This window comes from Pseudophryne corroboree, chromosome 1 (genome assembly GCF_028390025.1).
Source record: "Pseudophryne corroboree isolate aPseCor3 chromosome 1, aPseCor3.hap2, whole genome shotgun sequence".
In the NCBI taxonomy this organism is placed as follows: domain Eukaryota; kingdom Metazoa; phylum Chordata; class Amphibia; order Anura; family Myobatrachidae; genus Pseudophryne; species Pseudophryne corroboree.
In genome coordinates, this window is record NC_086444.1 from 795,208,643 (window position 1) to 795,229,016 (window position 20,374).

A 20,374-nucleotide genomic window follows, 5' to 3' on the forward strand; every position below is an offset into this window, starting at 1 on the left:
GCGCACTGAGGTGCACTGTGTTACGGGCAGTGCTGCTAGTGTGTAACAAGTCGGTCCTCCTTGTTAAGAATGAATGTAACAGAAAATGGAATTACACTGCGCTCAATCCCGATTTTAGGTTGTATAAGAAATATATGGGTTTGTCAAATAATGCAATGATGTATATTTTGCATAAATGTATTTATGTGCAGCAGCTGTTGTTTAATTAGCAGCTCTGAGTCTCTGACAGGTGAATCGTCCAAATGACCCTGGTGTTTGTGCTGTGATGTTAGTGATTTTATCAAGCACTATGTGAATTGTCCAAGGGTGCAATTGCTCGTTCCTATCAATTTGGGTTATCCAAAGAAAAAAAGAGAAAAAAAAAGTCCTTATTTAAAACCAGATCGCAGCGTCCCGCTGATCTGTATATGTGGTGCACTTGAAGGGATGGAGGCCGTGCTGGGTGTGCAGTAATGACAGCTTATGGAGGTGTAATGAAAGGGGGACTCCGGACTGGTCCTCCGTCCCCTTACTCCTGCCGCCGACGTTGTGACTGTGATCGGTTACACGCCGGAGGCCAGTCAGCCCGGGTTCGGTGCCTGTCTTGGGGGGGGGGGAGATGTGTGCATGACGGCAGCTCTCAGAGCGGCTCGTTGCCGCACACCCTCCGCCTACGGAGACTCACCTTGTTTCTCTTCCTCTGTCGCTCCCCGCATCCAGCAGGAGCTTCCTCCCTCAGATGACTCTCTGCAGTTCGTTAACTGTGATCACTTCCTGGTCTTCAGTCATGTGACCGGGTGTCATCTTGGGTGCCACTGCTCCATCCTCTTCGTATTGCTGATGTTAGTCGTGGTTCTGTGGTGTTCTGTGGTTCTCCAACACTTTTCGGCCCTTAGGGGCCTTCCTCTGGGAGAAGAGTGTCTCCCAGAGGAAGGCCCCTAAGGGCCAAAACGCGTTGGAGCACCACAGAACCACGACTAACATCAGCGCTACGAAGAGGACGGAGCAGTGGCACCCGAGATGACACCCGGTCACGTGACTGAAGACCAGGAAGTGATCATAATTAACGAACTGCAGAGAGTCATCTGAGGGAGGAAGCCCATGCTGGATGCGGGGAGCAACGGAGGAAGAGAAACAAGGTGAGTCTCCGTAGGCGGAGGGTGTGCGGCAACGAGCCACTCTGAGAGCTGCCGTCGTGCACACATCCCGCCCCCCCAAGACAGGCACCGAACCCGGGCTGACCGGCCTCCGGCGTGTGACCGATCACAGTCACAACGTCGGCGGCAGGAGTAAGGGGACGGAGGACCAGTCCGGAGTCCCCCTTTCATTACACCTCCATAAGCTGTCATTACTGCACACCCAGCACGGCCTCCATCCCTTCAAGTGCACCACATATACATATACAGATCAGCGGGACGCTGCGATCTGGTTTTAAATAAGGACTTTTTTTTTCTCTTTTTTTCTTTGGATAACCCAAATTGATAGGAACGAGCAATTGCACCCTTGGACAATTCACATAGTGCTTGATAAAATCACTAACATCACAGCACGAACACCAGGGTCATTTGGACGATTCACCTGTCAGAGACTCAGAGCTGCTAATTAAACAACAGCTGCTGCACATTTGATTTAATAAATACATTTATGCAAAATATTCATCATTGCATTATTTTACAAACCCATATATTTCTTATACAACCTAAAATTGGGGTTGAGCGCAGTGTAATTCCATAAATTTGCTGAGGTGTATGGTAATTACGTCATGTCAAGGAAACAGGTTTAGGTACATTATTAAATTGTTAGCTCAGGTACACCATTAAATTGCTCTGTTCTTGTAGTAAAATAGCAATAAGGATCACACACTGGTATTCATAGCTGAACTGCAAATAACATCTTAAGCTCTCTTACTCTTTCTTTATGGACGTGGCCTGTTTAGCAGATATGTAGAGTCTGTCATAGCATAAACTCTCGCTGGAGAAATATGGATGTACTGCCGTTGGTTGCACTCCATTTGCCAATACAAACTTTCTTACATTCTCCCCAGATTTAAACACACCTTTTTAATAAAGCCCACCAACTTCTGGCTCATTCCCCCTCTTATCCACCTTGTCTCCATCCAAATTTACCCCCCAACTGTTTACCTCTTTCCTGTGAAATACAGAATGTTGAGGAGTCCTTCTACCCTCTAATTCTTCCTTTGCACTATCTTTACCACCAGTGTTCCTTGTATTTTGTCTCCTTCTCCCTTTCAGTGACTGTGATACTGTCCGCTCGCTAGCACCATGGGTACAAGATCATTTAGAGTAGTTGTGCCTTCTGCTGTTGCCCACCACTGTCTGCTGACTCTAGCTACAGCCAGTTGCCATAGCCTTTCCCCATTGAATTTATTGCAGTGTTTCTATGTATACTTTGTACTTCCGCAATGTTTACTGTCGTGCTTTGTGTTTATGGTTTGTTTTTATGTCTACCTCTTGTATGATGTTCATAATTGTATTATTTGTAAATAGTATTGTGGGATATGCAGTATGAGCACTTTTTTTTTGGTCAAATTTTTTGGTCTAATTTTTAATTCTTATATTTAGTTCCAGATACAGGAAGAAATCATTGAAATCATTTCCGAAATGAGTAAGTATCTGCACACTAATCTAGAGTGTGAAAGCTATTATAAACCTTATCATTTTAGGTAAATACTGTAGTAGTAGTAATAATAATCATCATCATCATCATCATCATCGTAAAGAAAGGAGACAGAAATTTAAAGGAGAAGAAGAGACAAGAAGCTCAAATAAAGGGGCAGACATGGGTCATGAATACAGCTCTGAGAGAACCCACAGTACCCACTTTAGTATAACCATAAAGTGGAAGCATATGCATTGTCAATTTATTCTGATGAACCACTCTCCCACTGGCCTACCTGTAATGGTTGCAGGGTGTGTGGTGCATATGGGCCCCTGGGTCCATGGGGCCACACACTGCCCCCATATAATTATACTTACATCTCCGGAGTCCAGCCTCAGCCAGGGCAGCAGACAGAAATCACATGAAAATGGAGCTATAGCCATTTTCCCAGAGAATTGCGCTTGCGCAGTAGAGCAGTATTTAGTAACATAGTGCAGATGACATGTTCCTGGATAACCGCACACATGCAGTAGACTCTGACACATTTTACATTCAAATGTCTCCAGGCTGTAAGGGATAGATACACACTACTCACTGTTGCAGGTGAAACAAAAGGAGTCTCTACATGTAGCTTTAATTTAAAAATATATGCAAATATTTGCACATAGTACCAAGCTGCTGACACAAAATTTTGAAGATCAGTACTTTCCATATCTATAAAATGACTACTTTTGACACATTCATCTAATGGTACTTCCTAGACCTAGAGAATATAGACAACCTTTCTCATTAGTGTGTGTGGTCTATTCAGGGAAACCCCCATGTCAGGTGCATAATAGCAAGCATACAGCCGTGCATTCTTCATAATAAAACATTAGCAGTAGAACGGCCCATATTAAAGAGTTCAGGGGCGTTCAACGTGGCACTGTCATAGAGCTTACTCTGTCTAATGTTGTAAGTACTGTTACTATGGAATGGGGAAAAATGTCTGTCTTTGTCTGCAACACTCACTAGGGAGTTTCAAGCTATCTCTGGAAGCAACTTCAGCACAAGAACTGTTCAAGCTTAATTACTTATGCTTTTATCATCAAGCAGATTGCACACAAGCCTCATATTGCCCTGTAGAACACCAAATGTTGCTTGGAAAGCACACTGCCACTGGATTCTGCAGCAGTGAAAACAAGTTCCCTGGAGTGATGAATGTCACTTTACTATCTAGCATTCTGATTCTGTGTTTGGTGGCCCTATGTGAATGCTTACTGCCTAAAAGTGTACTGTAACCATAAATTTGGGTGAAGGAGAAATAATAGTCTGAGACAGTTTTTCATGGTTTGGCCTGGGGTCTTTAGCTTCAGTGAAGGAAACACTTAATGCTACAACCCTGATCTGTACCCCATCAAACACCTTTGGAGGAATAGGAATGCTGAACCGTATCACTGAACATTAGTGCCTGACCTTACTAATTATTAGAGATGAGTGGGTTCGGATCCCTGAGATCCGAACCCTACCAAACCTCCCTACCCGAGTCCGGATCCGAGTCAGGCACAGGTTTTCCCGCCTGACTCGGAAACCCGAACAAGGCAAAACGTCATCATCCCGCTGTCAGATTCTTGCGGGATTTGGATTCCATATAAGGAGCTGCGCGTCGCGGCCATTTTCACTCCAGTCTCGGAGAGTGTATTGAGAGGACATGTCCTCAGTGTCTGTGTGGGCGGGAAAGTGCGGTGGCGAGTCTTGTGCTGTGTTGTGCTGCTCAGTCCTGTGTAGTCAGTGTATTGTGCTGCATCAGTTCAGCAGTCACAGTGTTGGTGTCCTCTGCTGCTATATTTTCCCAGTACTGCTGGCTGCTGTATAAGTCCCTTGCATTTTTGCTGTGTTGTCTTGCATCAGACCAGGGGTAGTCTCTTGTGCAGCTTCAGTCCAGTGACCAGTCACAGTGGTGGTGTCCTCTGCTGCTAAATATCCAGTGTAGCTGTATAAGTCACTTTCAGTGGTGCTGTGTTGTCCTGCATTAGACCAGGGGAAGTGTCTTGTGCAGCTTCAGTCCAGTGACCAGTCACAGTGGCGGTGTCCTCTGCTGCTAAATATCCAGTGTAGCTGTATAAGTCACTTTCAGTGGTGCTGTGTTGTCCTGCATTAGACCAGGGGAAGTGTCTTGTGCAGCATCAGTCCAGTGACCAGTCACAGTGGTGGTGTCCTCTGCTGCCATATATCCAGTGTAGCTGTATAAGTCCCTTTCAGTGTTGTTGTGTTGTGCTACGTCAAACTAGTGGTAGTGTCCTGGTCATCAGTCATTCCAGTGACCAGGCAGTCACAGTGGTATATGCTGCTGCTATATGTCCACTGCTGCCGTATTATAATAATAATAATAATAACAACAACAAGTCCCTTACAGTGTTGCTGTGTTCTGTTGCATCAGACTAGTGGTAGTGTCTTGGCCATCAGTCATTCCAGTGACCAGGCAGTCACAGTGGTATACGCTGCTGCTATATGTCCACTGCTGCCGTATAATAATAATAATAATAATAATAATAATAATAATAATAACAACAACAACAACAACAACAACAACATCCCTTACAGTGTTGTCGTGTTGTGCTGCATCAGACCAGTGTTAGTGTCCTGGCCATCAGTCATTCCAGTCATTCTTGTGCCACATATTGTCTTATATAACTCCCAAAAAATAATGGAGAACAAAAATTTGGAGGATAAAATAGGGAAAGATCAAGAACCACTCCCTCCTAGTGCTGAAGCTGCTGCCACTAGCCATGACATAAACAATGAAATGCCATCAACGTTGTCTGCCAAGGCCGATGCCCAATGTGATAGTAGAGGGCATGTAAAATCCAAAAAGCCAAAGTTCAGTAAAAAGAACAAAAAAATAAATAAATTTAAATCGTCTGAGGAGAAACGTAAACTTGCCAATATGCCATTTATGACACGGAGTGGCAAGGAACGGCTGAGGCCCTGGCCTATGTTCATGGCTAGTGATTCAGCTTCACATGATGATGAAAGCCCTCATCCTCCTGCTAGAAAAATTAAAAGAGTAAAGCTGGAAAGAGCACAGAAAAGAACTGTGCGTTCTGAGATGGTATCACATATCCTCAAGGAGAGTTCGAGTGCAATGCCTGACCTGCCCAACTCAGGACGGGAAGAGGTGGCTCCTTCCACCATTTTCACACCCCCTGCAAGTGCTGGAAGGAGCACCCACAGTCCAGTTCCTGATATTGAAATTGAAGATGTCACTATTGAAGTACACCAGGATGAGGATATGGGTGTTGCTGGCGCTGAGGAGGAAGTCGACGATGAGGATTCTGATGGTGATGTGGTTTGTTTAAGTCAGGCACCGGGGGAGACACCTGTTGTCCATGGGATGAAAAAGCCCATTGTGATGCCTGTGAAACTACCAAAAAAGCCACCTCTTCGGTGTGGAATTATTTCTCCACAAATCCGGACAACAGGTGTCAAGCCATCTGTTGCCTCTGTCAATCTGTAATAAGTAGGGGTAAGGATGTTAACCACCTAGGAACATCCTCCCTTATATGTCAACTGCAGCGCATTCATCATAAGTCAGTGTTAAGTTGTGAAACTTTGGGTAAGAGCATAAGCAGTCCACTGACACATAAATCCCTTCTCCTGCAAGCCACACCACCAACTCCCTCAACGTCAACTTGCTCCTCAGTCAGGAACGTTAGTATTCCTGCAGGCCATGTCACTGTCAAGACTGCGGAGTCCTCTCCTAACCGGGATTCCTCCGGAGGATCCTTGACTGGTATGCCTGCTGTTGCTGTATGCCTGCTGTTGCTGCCGCCACTGCTGTTGTTGCTGCTGGGAGTCGATCGTCATCCCAGAGGGGAAGTCGGAAGAACACTTGTACTACTTCCAGTAAGCAATTGACTGTCCAACAGTCCTTTGTGAGGAAGATGAAATATGACAGCAGTCATTCTTTTGCAAAGCGGATAACTGAGGCCTTGACAGCTATATTGGTGTTAGACGTGGTCCGGTATCAGCCATTAGTTCAGTGGGACTTAGAGAATTGTTTGAGTTTCTGTGTCCCGGTATCAAATCCCATCTAGGTTCCAGTTCTCTAGGCAGGCGATACAGAGAATGTACACAGACGTCAGAAAAAGAGTCACCAGTGTCCTACAAAATGCGGTTGTATCCAGTGTCCACTTTACCACGGACATGTGGACAAGTGGAACAGGGCAGACTAAGTACTATATGACTGTGACAGCCCACTGGGTAGATGTATTGCCTCCCGCAGCAACAACAACAGCAGCGGCACCAGTAGCAGCATCTTGCAAATGCCAACTCGTTCCTAGGCAGGCTACGCTATGTATCACCGCTTTCCGTAAGAGGCACACAGCTGACAACCTCTTATGGAAACTGAGGAACATTATTGCAGAATGGCTTACCCCAATTGGACTCTCCTGGGGATTTATGATATCGGACAACGCCACCAATATTGTGCGTGCATTACATCTAGACAAATTCCAGCATGTCCCATGTTTTGCACATACAATTAATTTGGTGGTGCAGAATTTTTTGAAAAATGACAGGGGTGTGCAGGAGATGCTGTCGGTGGCCCGAAAAATTGCGGGCCACTCTCGGCATTCTGCCACTGCGTGCCAAAGACTGGAGCGCCAGCAAACACTCCTGCCCTGCCATCAACTGAAGCAAGCGGTTGTAACGAGGTAGAATTCAACACTCTATATGCTTCAGAGGATGGAGGAGCAGCAAAAGGCCATTCAAGCCTATACATCCACCTACGATATAGGCAATGGATGGGTAGTGCACCTGATTCGAGCGCAGTGGAGAATGATTTCCATCTTGTGCAAGGTTCTCCAACCCTTCGAACTTGCCACACGTGAAGTCAGTTCAGACACTGCTAGCTTGAGTCAGGTCATTCCCCTCATCACGCTTTTGCAGAAGCAGCTGGAGAAATTGAAGGAAGAGCGAAAGTATGTGGGACTTGTGGATGGAGCCTTCATTCGCTTTGTCAGGATTCAAGGGTGGTCAATCTGTTGAAATCAGAGCACTACATTTTGGCCACCGTGCTCGATCCTAGGTTTAAAGCCTACATTGTATCTCTCTTTCCAGCAGACACAAGTGTGCAGAGGTGCAAAGACCTGCTGGTTAGTAAATTGTCAACTCAAGCGGAACATATCCCGTCAACAACTCATCCTTCAATTTCTCCCGCCCCTGGGGCCGCAAGGAAATGGATAAGATTTCCTAGCCCACTTGCTGGTGGTGATGCAGGGCAGTCAGTAGCGAAAGCTGACATCTGGTCCGGACTGAAGAACCTTCCAACGATTACTGACATGTCTACTGTCACTGCATCTGATTCTGTCACCATTGAAAGAATGGTGGAGGGTTATATGAGTGACAGCATCCAAGTAGGCATGTCAGACAGTCCGTATGTATACTGGCAGGAAAAAGAGGCAATTTGGATGCCCTTGCACAAACTGGCTTTATTTTACCTAAGTTGCCCATCCCCCTCCAGTGTGTACTCCGAAAGAGTGTTTAGTGCAGCCGGTAACCTTGTCAGCGATCGGCGTAGTAGGTTACTTCCACTAAATGTGGAGAAGATGATGTTCATCAAGATGAATTATAAATTCCTCCGGGAAGACCTTTACCAGCAATTGCCTCCAGAAAGTACACATGGACCTGTGATGGTGGATTCCAGTGGGGACGAATTAATACTCTGTGTGTAGGAGGATTTACACAGTGAAAGGGGTGAGGAATCGGAGGATGAGGATGAGGTCGACATCTTGCCTCTGTAGAGCCAGTTTGTGCAAGGAGAGATTGATTGCTTCTTTTTTGGTGGGGGCCCAAACAAACTAGTCATTTAGGCCATAGACGTGTGGCAGACCCTGTTGCTGAAATGATTGGTTTGTTAAAGTGTGCATGTCCTGTTTATACAAAATAAGGGTGGGTGGGAGGGCCCAAGGACAATTCCATCTTGCACCTCTTTTTCTTCTTTGCATCATGTGCTGTTTGGGGACTAGTTTTTTTAAGTGCCATCCTGTCTGTAACTGCAGTGCCACTCCTAGATGGGCCAGGTGTTTGTGCCGCACACTTGTGTCGCTTAGTTTGGCCATCCTGCTACCTCATTGCACCTCTTTTTCTTCTTTGCATCATGTGCTGTTTGGGGCCTATTTTTTAAATCTGCCATCCTGTCTGCCACTGCAGTGCCAGGCCTAGATGGGCCAGGTGTTTGTGCCGCACACTTGTGTCGCTTAGTTTGGCCATCCAGCTACCTAATTGCACCTCTTTTTCTTCTTTGCATCATGTGCTGTTTGGGGACTAGTTTTTGAATAGTGCCATCTTGTCTGCAACTGCAGTGCCACTCCTAGATGGGCCAGGTGTTTGTGCCGCACACTTGTGTCGCTTAGCTTAGTCATACAGCCACCTCGGTGCAACTTTTAGGCCTAAAAACAATATTGTGAGGTGTTCAGAATAGACTGGAAATGAGTGGAAATTAATGTTTTTGAGGTTAATAATACTGTAGGAGCAAAATTACCCCGAATTCTGTGATTTTAGCTGTTTTTATGTTTTTTTCAAAAATCATCCAGATCCAAAACCAAAACCAAAACACGAAAAGTGCCAGCCACACATCTCTACTAATTATCATATGTCTGAGCCCCTGCAGCCAAATCTAGTGGAAAGCTTTCCCAGCAGAATGGACAAAGGGAGGTCCAACAGCATTAACATCCATGGTTTTGGAATGAAATAATGAACAGGATTATATAGATATACGTAGGTGTGATGTTCTGGTGTCCACATAGTTCTGGTCATGTAATATAATAAATATATTAAAGCAATGTTTTATAAAGTCATTATATATGTCGGATGTTATTTGTGTGAAAAAAGTTGCTTCCTCATTTTTTCAGCATCCCATTCATTGTTATGTGTGGCAAATGTAAGTTCCCTGCATGCAAACTGCCTTCATGGTAATTTACCTCATGAGTGACCAGCGAGATATCACATTTCTGTAGAGCACTGATAGCAATGCTGCTGACAGGCCCCTGCCCAGATTCTGAATATTTCAACAGCAAAGGAATCCCCTCAGGCAGATTGGCATTTTTCAGGGCTAAAAGGTACGTCTTGATATCAGAAGGTTTATCTGCGTTTTGTACACCATCCAAGATTAACTTCTTGGCTTCCACAACTGCCTGTAAAGTAAACAATTCCAATTATGTGACATTACAAAGTACTGTGTAAGGTATCCATGCATTGTAGCATACCACCTATCTCTCATTTACACTATATAATGTTTAGATGTCCCCAACTCACACCTGACAGATGCTGTAACAACCCCAATGTTTCCATTCCATGTGCAAAATGCAGTGTATTGCTCGTCTGGAGGTGCTAATAAAATATTCTGCTAAAATTCATAGCATCTTATCATTCTGGGAAAGAGTGAAAGTTATGCTAAGGAACTCAAACTAAGAGAAAACCAATACCCGTGCTTTATGAAGACATTTCAATATTTGATGTATATCATTTATAGACCTATTAACAAAAAGCAAAACAGACAATGAAAGTAAAACATACAATTTTTGTTTCATAGTAAAGCTCAATTGTATTCCAGCAAAATTTAGGTTTTGGAGGCCAAGTTATCAAAATAAGTAGATGCCCCATTTTGCACACCCTGACACTTGACTGTCCACCCTTACTTAAATTTGGCTTTCTTTACAACTGCTTTAATCAGTAGGTCACACAGTGTTCGGGATATGATTTAGGCATGCTATTTGCGCATGCTGGAGGCTCTGCCTCCCATTGTTTCATGTCTGTTAGTTTGATATTTTTGTCTGTTTGTTCTGCCTGCTGGGATAATGTGTCTCGATCCTCCATAGGTTGGCCCCTCCTTGCTCACTGGGACGGGGGGGGGCACCGTTTCACCTATACGATTTTGATATTCTATTCTCCATCTACGGGGGTAGGATAGCATGGCTGACCATGCTGTTTCCCAGACCTCAACCCCGGTGACAACCCCACTTTTAGATTTTAATATAGTTTCTTGGAATGTGGAGGGTCTCAATAGCCCCATTAAACGCAAAAAGGTGGTTGCTCATCTCTCTCGCTTATCCCCTCAAGTCGTGCTCCTACAAGAAACACACTGGGTGCATAATTCCCCTATGTCATTGAGAGCCCCTTGGATTGGGGAATGCGTATCTGCTCCTTACACCAATAAAACCAGAGGTGTTGCCATCCTCTTTCATAAGAATCTCCAATTCTCCATCCTTAAAAAATATATCGACCCCGAGGGCAGATTTATCCTCCTAGATGTCTCTATTGACAATGTGATATATACCTTTTTGAATTTATATGCACCTACTGGATCTAACAATCTCTTTTTTGCAGATATCCTTCAGAGAGTTTTGTCCTGGGGCGGCCAGAACTTAATCCTAGGGGGAGATTTCAACACGGTCGTTGATCCATGCATGGATTAGAGATGAGCGCCTGAAATTTTTCGGGTTTTGTGTTTTGGTTTTGGGTTCGGTTCCGCGGCCGTGTTTTGGGTTCGAACGCGTTTTGGCAAAACCTCACCGAATTTTTTTTGTCGGATTCGGGTGTGTTTTGGATTCGGGTGTTTTTTTCAAAAAACACTAAAAAACAGCTTAAATCATAGAATTTGGGGGTCATTTTGATCCCAAAGTATTATTAACCTCAAAAACCATAATTTACACTCATTTTCAGTCTATTCTGAATACCTCACACCTCACAATATTATTTTTAGTCCTAAAATTTGCACCGAGGTCGCTGTGTGAGTAAGATAAGCGACCCTAGTGGCCGACACAAACACCGGGCCCATCTAGGAGTGGCACTGCAGTGTCACGCAGGATGTCCCTTCCAAAAAACCCTCCCCAAACAGCACATGACGCAAAGAAAAAAAGAGGCGCAATGAGGTAGCTGTGTGAGTAAGATTAGCGACCCTAGTGGCCGACACAAACACCGGGCCCATCTAGGAGTGGCACTGCAGTGTCACGCAGGATGGCCCTTCCAAAAAACCCTCCCCAAACAGCACATGACGCAAAGAAAAAAAGAGGCGCAATGAGGTAGCTGTGTGAGTAAGATTAGCGACCCTAGTGGCCGACACAAACACCGGGCCCATCTAGGAGTGGCACTGCAGTGTCACGCAGGATGTCCCTTCCAAAAAACCCTCCCCAAACAGCACATGACGCAAAGAAAAAAAGAGGCGCAATGAGGTAGCTGACTGTGTGAGTAAGATTAGCGACCCTAGTGGCCGACACAAACACCGGGCCCATTTAGGAGTGGCACTGCAGTGTCACACAGGATGTCCCTTCCAAAAAACCCTCCCCAATCAGCACATGATGCAAAGAAAAAGAAAAGAAAAAAGAGGTGCAAGATGGAATTGTCCTTGGGCCCTCCCACCCACCCTTATGTTGTATAAACAAAACAGGACATGCACACTTTAACCAACCCATCATTTCAGTGACAGGGTCTGCCACACGACTGTGACTGATATGACGGGTTGGTTTGGACCCCCCCCAAAAAAGAAGCAATTAATCTCTCCTTGCACAAACTGGCTCTACAGAGGCAAGATGTCCACCTCATCATCACCCTCCGATATATCACCGTGTACATCCCCCTCCTCACAGATTATCAATTCGTCCCCACTGGAATCCACCATCTCAGCTCCCTGTGTACTTTGTGGAGGCAATTGCTGCTGGTCAATGTCTCCGCGGAGGAATTGATTATAATTCATTTTAATGAACATCATCTTCTCCACATTTTCTGGATGTAACCTCGTACGCCGATTGCTGACAAGGTGAGCGGCGGCACTAAACACTCTTTCGGAGTACACACTTGTGGGAGGGCAACTTAGGTAGAATAAAGCCAGTTTGTGCAAGGGCCTCCAAATTGCCTCTTTTTCCTGCCAGTATAAGTACGGACTGTGTGACGTGCCTACTTGGATGCGGTCACTCATATAATCCTCCACCATTCTATCAATGTTGAGAGAATCATATGCAGTGACAGTAGACGACATGTCCGTAATCGTTGTCAGGTCCTTCAGTCCGGACCAGATGTCAGCATCAGCAGTCGCTCCAGACTGCCCTGCATCACCGCCAGCGGGTGGGCTCGGAATTCTGAGCCTTTTCCTCGCACCCCCAGTTGCGGGAGAATGTGAAGAAGGAGATGTTGACAGGTCGCGTTCCGCTTGACTTGACAATTTTGTCACCAGCAGGTCTTTCAACCCCAGCAGACTTGTGTCTGCCGGAAAGAGAGATCCAAGGTAGGCTTTAAATCTAGGATCGAGCACGGTGGCCAAAATGTAGTGCTCTGATTTCAACAGATTGACCACCCGTGAATCCTTGTTAAGCGAATTAAGGGCTCCATCCACAAGTCCCACATGCCTAGCGGAATCGCTCCGTGTTAGCTCCTCCTTCAATGTCTCCAGCTTCTTCTGCAAAAGCCTGATGAGGGGAATGACCTGACTCAGGCTGGCAGTGTCTGAACTGACTTCACGTGTGGCAAGTTCAAAGGGCATCAGAACCTTGCACAACGTTGAAATCATTCTCCACTGCGCTTGAGACAGGTGCATTCCACCTACTATATCGTGCTCAATTGTATAGGCTTGAATGGCCTTTTGCTGCTCCTCCAACCTCTGAAGCATATAGAGGGTTGAATTCCACCTCGTTACCACTTCTTGCTTCAGATGATGGCAGGGCAGGTTCAGTAGTTTTTGGTGGTGCTCCAGTCTTCTGTACGTGGTGCCTGTACGCCGAAAGTGTCCCGCAATTCTTCTGGCCACCGACAGCATCTCTTGCACGCCCCTGTCGTTTTTTAAAAAATTCTGCACCACCAAATTCAAGGTATGTGCAAAACATGGGACGTGCTGGAATTTGCCCATATTTAATGCACACACAATATTGCTGGCGTTGTCCGATGCCACAAATCCACAGGAGAGTCCAATTGGGGTAAGCCATTCCGCGATGATCTTCCTCAGTTGCCGTAAGAGGTTTTCAGCTGTGTGCGTATTCTGGAAAGCGGTGATACAAAGCGTAGCCTGCCTAGGAAAGAGTTGGCGTTTGCGAGATGCTGCTACTGGTGCCGCCGCTGCTGTTCTTGCGGCGGGAGTCCATACATCTACCCAGTGGGCTGTCACAGTCATATAGTCCTGACCCTGCCCTGCTCCACTTGTCCACATGTCCGTGGTTAAGTGGACATTGGGTACAACTGCATTTTTTAGGACACTGGTGAGTCTTTTTCTGACGTCCGTGTACATTCTCGGTATCGCCTGCCTAGAGAAGTGGAACCTAGATGGTATTTGGTAACGGGGGCACACTGCCTCAATAAATTGTCTAGTTCCCTGTGAACTAACGGCGGATACCGGACGCACGTCTAACACCAACATAGTTGTCAAGGCCTCAGTTATCCGCTTTGCAGCAGGATGACTGCTGTGATATTTCATCTTCCTCGCAAAGGACTGTTGAACAGTCAATTGCTTACTGGAAGTAGTACAAGTGGGCTTACGACTTCCCCTCTGGGATGACCATCGACTCCCAGCAGCAACAACAGCAGCGCCAGCAGCAGTAGGCGTTACACGCAAGGATGCATCGGAGGAATCCCAGGCAGGAGAGGAATCGTCAGAATTGCCAGTGACATGGCCTGCAGGACTATTGGCATTCCTGGGGAAGGAGGAAATTGACACTGAGGGAGTTGGTGGGGTGGTTTGCGTGAGCTTGGTTACAAGAGGAAGGGATTTACTGGTCAGTGGACTGCTTCCGCTGTCACCCAAAGTTTTTGAACTTGTCACTGACTTATTATGAATGCGCTGCAGGTGACGTATAAGGGAGGATGTTCCGAGGTGGTTAATGTCCTTACCCCTACTTATTACAGCTTGACAAAGGGAACACACGGCTTGACACCTGTTGTCCGCATTTCTGTTGAAATACCTCCACACCGAAGAGCTGATTTTTTGGGTATTTTCACCTGGCATGTCAACGGCCATATTCCTCCCACGGACAACAGGTGTCTCCCCGGGTGCCTGACTTAAACAAACCACCTCACCATCAGAATCCTCCTGGTCAATTTCCTCCCCAGCGCCAGCAACACCCATATCCTCCTCATCCTGGTGTACTTCAACACTGACATCTTCAATCTGACTATCAGGAACTGGACTGCGGGTGCTCCTTCCAGCACTTGCAGGGGGCGTGCAAATGGTGGAAGGCGCATGCTCTTCACGTCCAGTGTTGGGAAGGTCAGGCATCGCAACCGACACAATTGGACTCTCCTTGTGAATTTGGGATTTCGAAGAATGCACAGTTCTTTGCTGTGCTGCTTTTGCCAGCTTGAGTCTTTTCATTTTTCTAGCGAGAGGCTGAGTGCTTCCATCCTCATGTGAAGCTGAACCACTAGCCATGAACATAGGCCAGGGCCTCAGCCGTTCCTTGCCACTCCGTGTCGTAAATGGCATATTGGCAAGTTTACGCTTCTCCTCCGACAATTTTATTTTAGGTTTTGGAGTCCTTTTTTTTCTGATATTTGGTGTTTTGGATTTGACATGCTCTGTACTATGACATTGGGCATCGGCCTTGGCAGACGACGTTGCTGGCATTTCATCGTCTCGGCCATGACTAGTGGCAGCAGCTTCAGCACGAGGTGGAAGTGGATCTTGATCTTTCCCTAATTTTGGAACCTCAACATTTTTGTTCTCCATATTTTAATAGGCACAACTAAAAGGCACCTCAGGTAAACAATGGAGATGGATACTAGTATACAATTATGGACTGCCTGCCGAGTGCAGACACAGAGGTAGCCACAGCCGTGAACTACCGTACTGTACTGTGTCTGCTGCTAATATAGACTGGTTGATAAAGAGATGTCTATGTAACTATGTATGTATAAAGAAGAAAGAAAAAAAACCACGGTTAGGTGGTATACAATTATGGACGGACTGCCTGCCGAGTGCAGACACAGAGGTAGCCACAGCCGTGAACTACCGTACTGTACTGTGTCTGCTGCTAATAATATAGACTGGTTGATAAAGAGATGTCGTAGTAGTATGTATGTATAAAGAAGAAAGAAAAAAAAACCACGGTTAGGTGGTATACAATTATGGACGGACTGCCTGCCGAGTGCAGACACAGAGGTAGCCACAGCCGTGAACTACCGTACTGTACTGTGTCTGCTGCTAATATAGACTGGTTGATAAAGAGATGTCTATGTAACTATGTATGTATAAAGAAGAAAGAAAAAAAAACCACGGTTAGGTGGTATACAATTATGGATGGACTGCCTGCCGAGTGCAGACACAGAGGTAGCCACAGCCGTGAACTACCGTACTGTACTGTGTCTGCTGCTAATATAGACTGGTTGATAAAGAGATGTCTATGTAACTATGTATGTATAAAGAAGAAAGAAAAAAAAACCACGGTTAGGTGGTATACAATTATGGACGGACTGCCTGCCGAGTACAGACACAGAGGTAGCCACAGCCGTGAACTACCGTACTGTACTGTGTCTGCTGCTAATATAGACTGGTTGATAAAGAGATGTCTATGTAACTATGTATGTATAAAGAAGAAAGAAAAAAAAACCACGGTTAGGTGGTATACAATTATGGACGGACTGCCTGCCGAGTGCAGACACAGAGGTAGCCACAGCCGTGAACTACCGTACTGTACTGTGTCTGCTGCTAATATAGACTGGTTGATAAAGAGATGTCGTAGTAGTATGTATGTATAAAGAAGAAAAAAAAACCACGGTTAGGTGGTATACAATTATGGACGGACTGCCTGCCGAGTGCAGACACAGAGGTAGCCACAGCCGTGAACTACCGTACTGTGTCTGCTGCGACTGGATGATAAATGATATAAAAAATATATATATATCACTACTGCAGCCGGACAGGTATATATTATATATTATATAATGACGGACCTGCTGGACACTGTCTGTCAGCAGAATGAGTTTTATTTTTATAGAATAAAAAAAAAAACAACACACAAGTGAAGTCACACGACGAGTGTTTAACTTTTTCAGGCAATCACAATATAAGTATACTACTAACTATACTGGTGGTCAGTGTGGTCAGGTCACTGGTCAGTCACACTGGCAGTGGCACTCCTGCAGCAAAAGTGTGCACTGTTTAATTTTAATATAATATTATGTACTCCTGGCTCCTGCTATAACCTATAACTGGCACTGCAGTGCTCCCCAGTCTCCCCCACAATTATAAGCTGTGTGAGCTGAGCAGTCAGACAGATATATAATATATATAGATGATGCAGCACACTGGGCTGAGCCTGAGCAGTGCACACAGATATGGTATGTGACTGAGTCACTGTGTGTATCGCTTTTTTCAGGCAGAGAACGGATATATTAAATAAACTGCACTGTCTGGTGGTCACTCACTATATAATATTATGTACTCCTGGCTCCTGCTATAACCTATAACTGGCACTGCAGTGCTCCCCAGTCTCCCCCACAATTATAAGCTGTGTGAGCTGAGCAGTCAGACAGATATATAATATATATAGATGATGCAGCACACTGGGCTGAGCCTGAGCAGTGCACACAGATATGGTATGTGACTGAGTCACTGTGTGTATCGCTTTTTTCAGGCAGAGAACGGATATATTAAATAAACTGCACTGTCTGGTGGTCACTCACTAGTAAACTCTCTGCACTCTCTACACTTCTACAGTACTCCTCCTAGTCCTAAGCTCCAGTAAATCTCTCTCTCTTATAATCTAAATGGAGAGGACGCCAGCCACGTCCTCTCCCTATCAATCTCAATGCACGTGTGAAAATGGCGGCGACGCGCGGCTCCTTATATAGAATCCGAGTCTCGCGAGAATCCGACAGCGTCATGATGACGTTCGGGCGCGCTCGGGTTAACCGAGCAAGGCGGGAGGATCCGAGTCTGCTCGGACCCGTGAAAAAAACCATGAAGTTCGGGCGGGTTCGGATTCAGAGAAACCGAACCCGCTCATCTCTAGCATGGATAGGTCGGGGGTAAGTACCAAAAGACCCGGGCCCTCCTCTACTCTGCTTTCCTCTCTTTGTTCTCAATTTACCCTATTAGACCCTTGGCGTATACATAATCCCCTTCAACGAGATTATTCTTTCTATTCACACCCACACTCTACTCACTCTCGCATTGACTATCTATTTTTATCCAAACACCTCTTTTTTAAAGTTACCCACACCTCAATTAAGGACATCATTATTTCGGACCATGCCCCCATTACCATGTCCCTACATTTATCCCTGCCCCAGAACATATCTAAATGTTGGAGATACCCAGCATATCTCACACACTCAGAGGATTTCTTATTACATCTTAAACACACCTGGCATAATTATACTACTGACAACCTGGATCAAGAATCTAACACTCCACTTTTTTGGGGGGCCTCTAAGGCAGTCCTTCGTGGCCATATTATTTCCTATATCAATTCTAAGCGCAAGAAATTTAACACAAAATTGCAGGAACTTAGTGCGGCTCTCACACTTGCATATCACACATACAAACAAAGCGATAGCCCTACTCATAAAGAGACGTACCTCATGGCAAAACAAATTTATGATACCTTTCTCACCGAACAGGCCCAGATCAGCTACGACTAAGGCAGGAACAGGTTTCATAGGTGGGGGAATAAGTCCGGTAAGCTCCTGGCCAACTTGGTTAGGGGGCCCCGAAACAAAACATGGGTTGACTCGTTGCACAGCTCTGGAGGTGTTCTTTCTGATCCCACTGACATCTGCTCGGCTTTCATGCGTTTCTATAAGTCCCTATATACTGCCGACATTGATAACGCAACTGATGGTCAATTATTCCTAGATTAGGCGCAGTTACCGAAGCTGGAGTTAGAAGAGAGGGACTCGTTGGATGCTCCCATAACTGATGAGGAGGTGCGGGCCACCATTAAGTCCCTCCCCAATGGAAAGAGCCCTGGCCCTGACGGTTTCAGCGCTGAATTTTATAAGGTGCTAGATGCCGATATACTCCCCATATTAACACGATTATATAACCATATCCTAACAACAGGGGAGACTCCCCTTCGTTTTAACGAAGCCAAGCTTATAGTGCTAGCAAAACCTGGTAAAGATCCTACCCAGGTGGGGTCATACCGCCCCATTTCACTCCTCAATCAAGACTTTAAAATCTTGACTAAAATCATAGCTAATAGGTTGCAAGCATACTTACCCCATCTTATCTCACCCGCACAGATGGGATTTGTCAAGGGTAGACAATCCACACGGGGAGTGCGGGCGGCCCTAACTGCGATATCTTACACCCGCTTTAGCCAGGCCAAAAATAACATCATTATAAATTTAGACGCAGAGAAGGCATTTGATAAAATTGCCTGGCCTCACCTATCTCGAGTGCTCGCCCACCAGGGGTTTGGCACAGCGTTTTGCAACTTGGTACAGACCTTATATACCAACCCAGTGGCGCAAGTCTTAGTCAACAATGTGACATCTCCATCCTTCGCGTTGGAAAGAGGCACTAGGCAAGGATGCCCCTTATCTCCCCTCCTTTTTGATTTGGCACTGGAACCCCTTATACGCCATATTCTGTTACACAAGAACTATAGGGGCATTGCTGTGGGTACACAGGAATTAAAGGTGGTGGCATTCGCAGATGACCTCCTCCTTTTTATGTCAGATCCTCACCGTACAATCCCGCAGCTAATTGCCATGACTGATCGTTTCTCCTCTTTCGCAGGGTTTTCCATTAATTATAGTAAGTCGGAGGCGTTGGCCATATATGGACAGGCGAGACTGGGTTGGGGGACCACCTTTCCCTTTAAATGGGCGAATACACATATTATCTATCTAGGCGTTGCACTCCCTGCTCATCCCTGCCACCTATATAGGCTTAATATCACTCCGGCCCTACATAAGATTAGAACTGAACTTGGCCTTTGGCAATCCCTCCCCCTTAATATGCTAGGGAGATGCAACCTATTTAAGATGGCCAGCTTCCCAAAGCTCCTCTATGTTTTACAGATGACCCCCCTATTATTATCTAAGTCGGACTTATCTTCTCTGAATACCTCTATCTCCAAATACATCTGGGCTGGTAAACGCCCAAGAATTAGCATGAAAAAATTATCCCAGACGGTACCTAGAGGGGGAATCAACCTACCTGATATTAAGCAATACAATCTTGCGTGCCTCTTACGCATTGCTATGGATTGGCTTGGAAACAATAATTATTACACAGATTCCAGCCTAGATTCTCAACTGTGTGCTCCCTTGTCCCTCAGTTATCTTCTCCATGCCAAGCCCTCCAAGTTGGCCTTACATATTACCACTAATTTGTTACTACTCCCCATAATACAGGCGTGGAAAATGGCGAGGAAATCTCTCAAACTTCAATATTTATACTCACTTTCACTGCCCTTTATCGACAACCTGGAGTTTCAGGAGGGGGGGGGCTCTACAGCCTTTCACTACCTGGCATTCTCTTGGTATCCGCAACCTACACTGCCTGCTTAACTCCTCTCGCGCCCCGCTGTCTTTCGCGGAGGCGCGAGAGAAATACGGCCTGCCTCCTCACCACGAGTTTGCCTATTTCCAGGCAATGCACTATCTTAAAACTGTACTATCTAAATTGACAGGGATTGACTTTCTTAACTCTCTAGACACACTACTCCAATCAACCTGCTACTCTATATCAACCATTTATACACGTATTCGTCTTGAACTTATCCCAGACACGGACCTTCCAGAGCTGTCCCAATGGTCCTCCCACATCTCAACGGTCACCCCTGAATCCCTCTTAAGTCACTTT

The 20,374-nt window shown here is 45.7% G+C and overlaps 1 protein-coding gene across 1 annotated transcript in view; it reads right to left on the bottom strand.

Annotated features, from left to right (window-relative positions):
* MTTP (microsomal triglyceride transfer protein) overlaps window positions 1-20,374 on the bottom strand; it is a 142,274-nt gene that overhangs the window by 27,153 nt on the left and 94,747 nt on the right. The window contains exon 11 of the mRNA XM_063918627.1: window positions 9,561-9,773. Coding sequence (XP_063774697.1) covers window positions 9,561-9,773 — 213 coding nt within the window. The remainder of the gene's footprint in view (window positions 1-9,560; window positions 9,774-20,374) is intronic.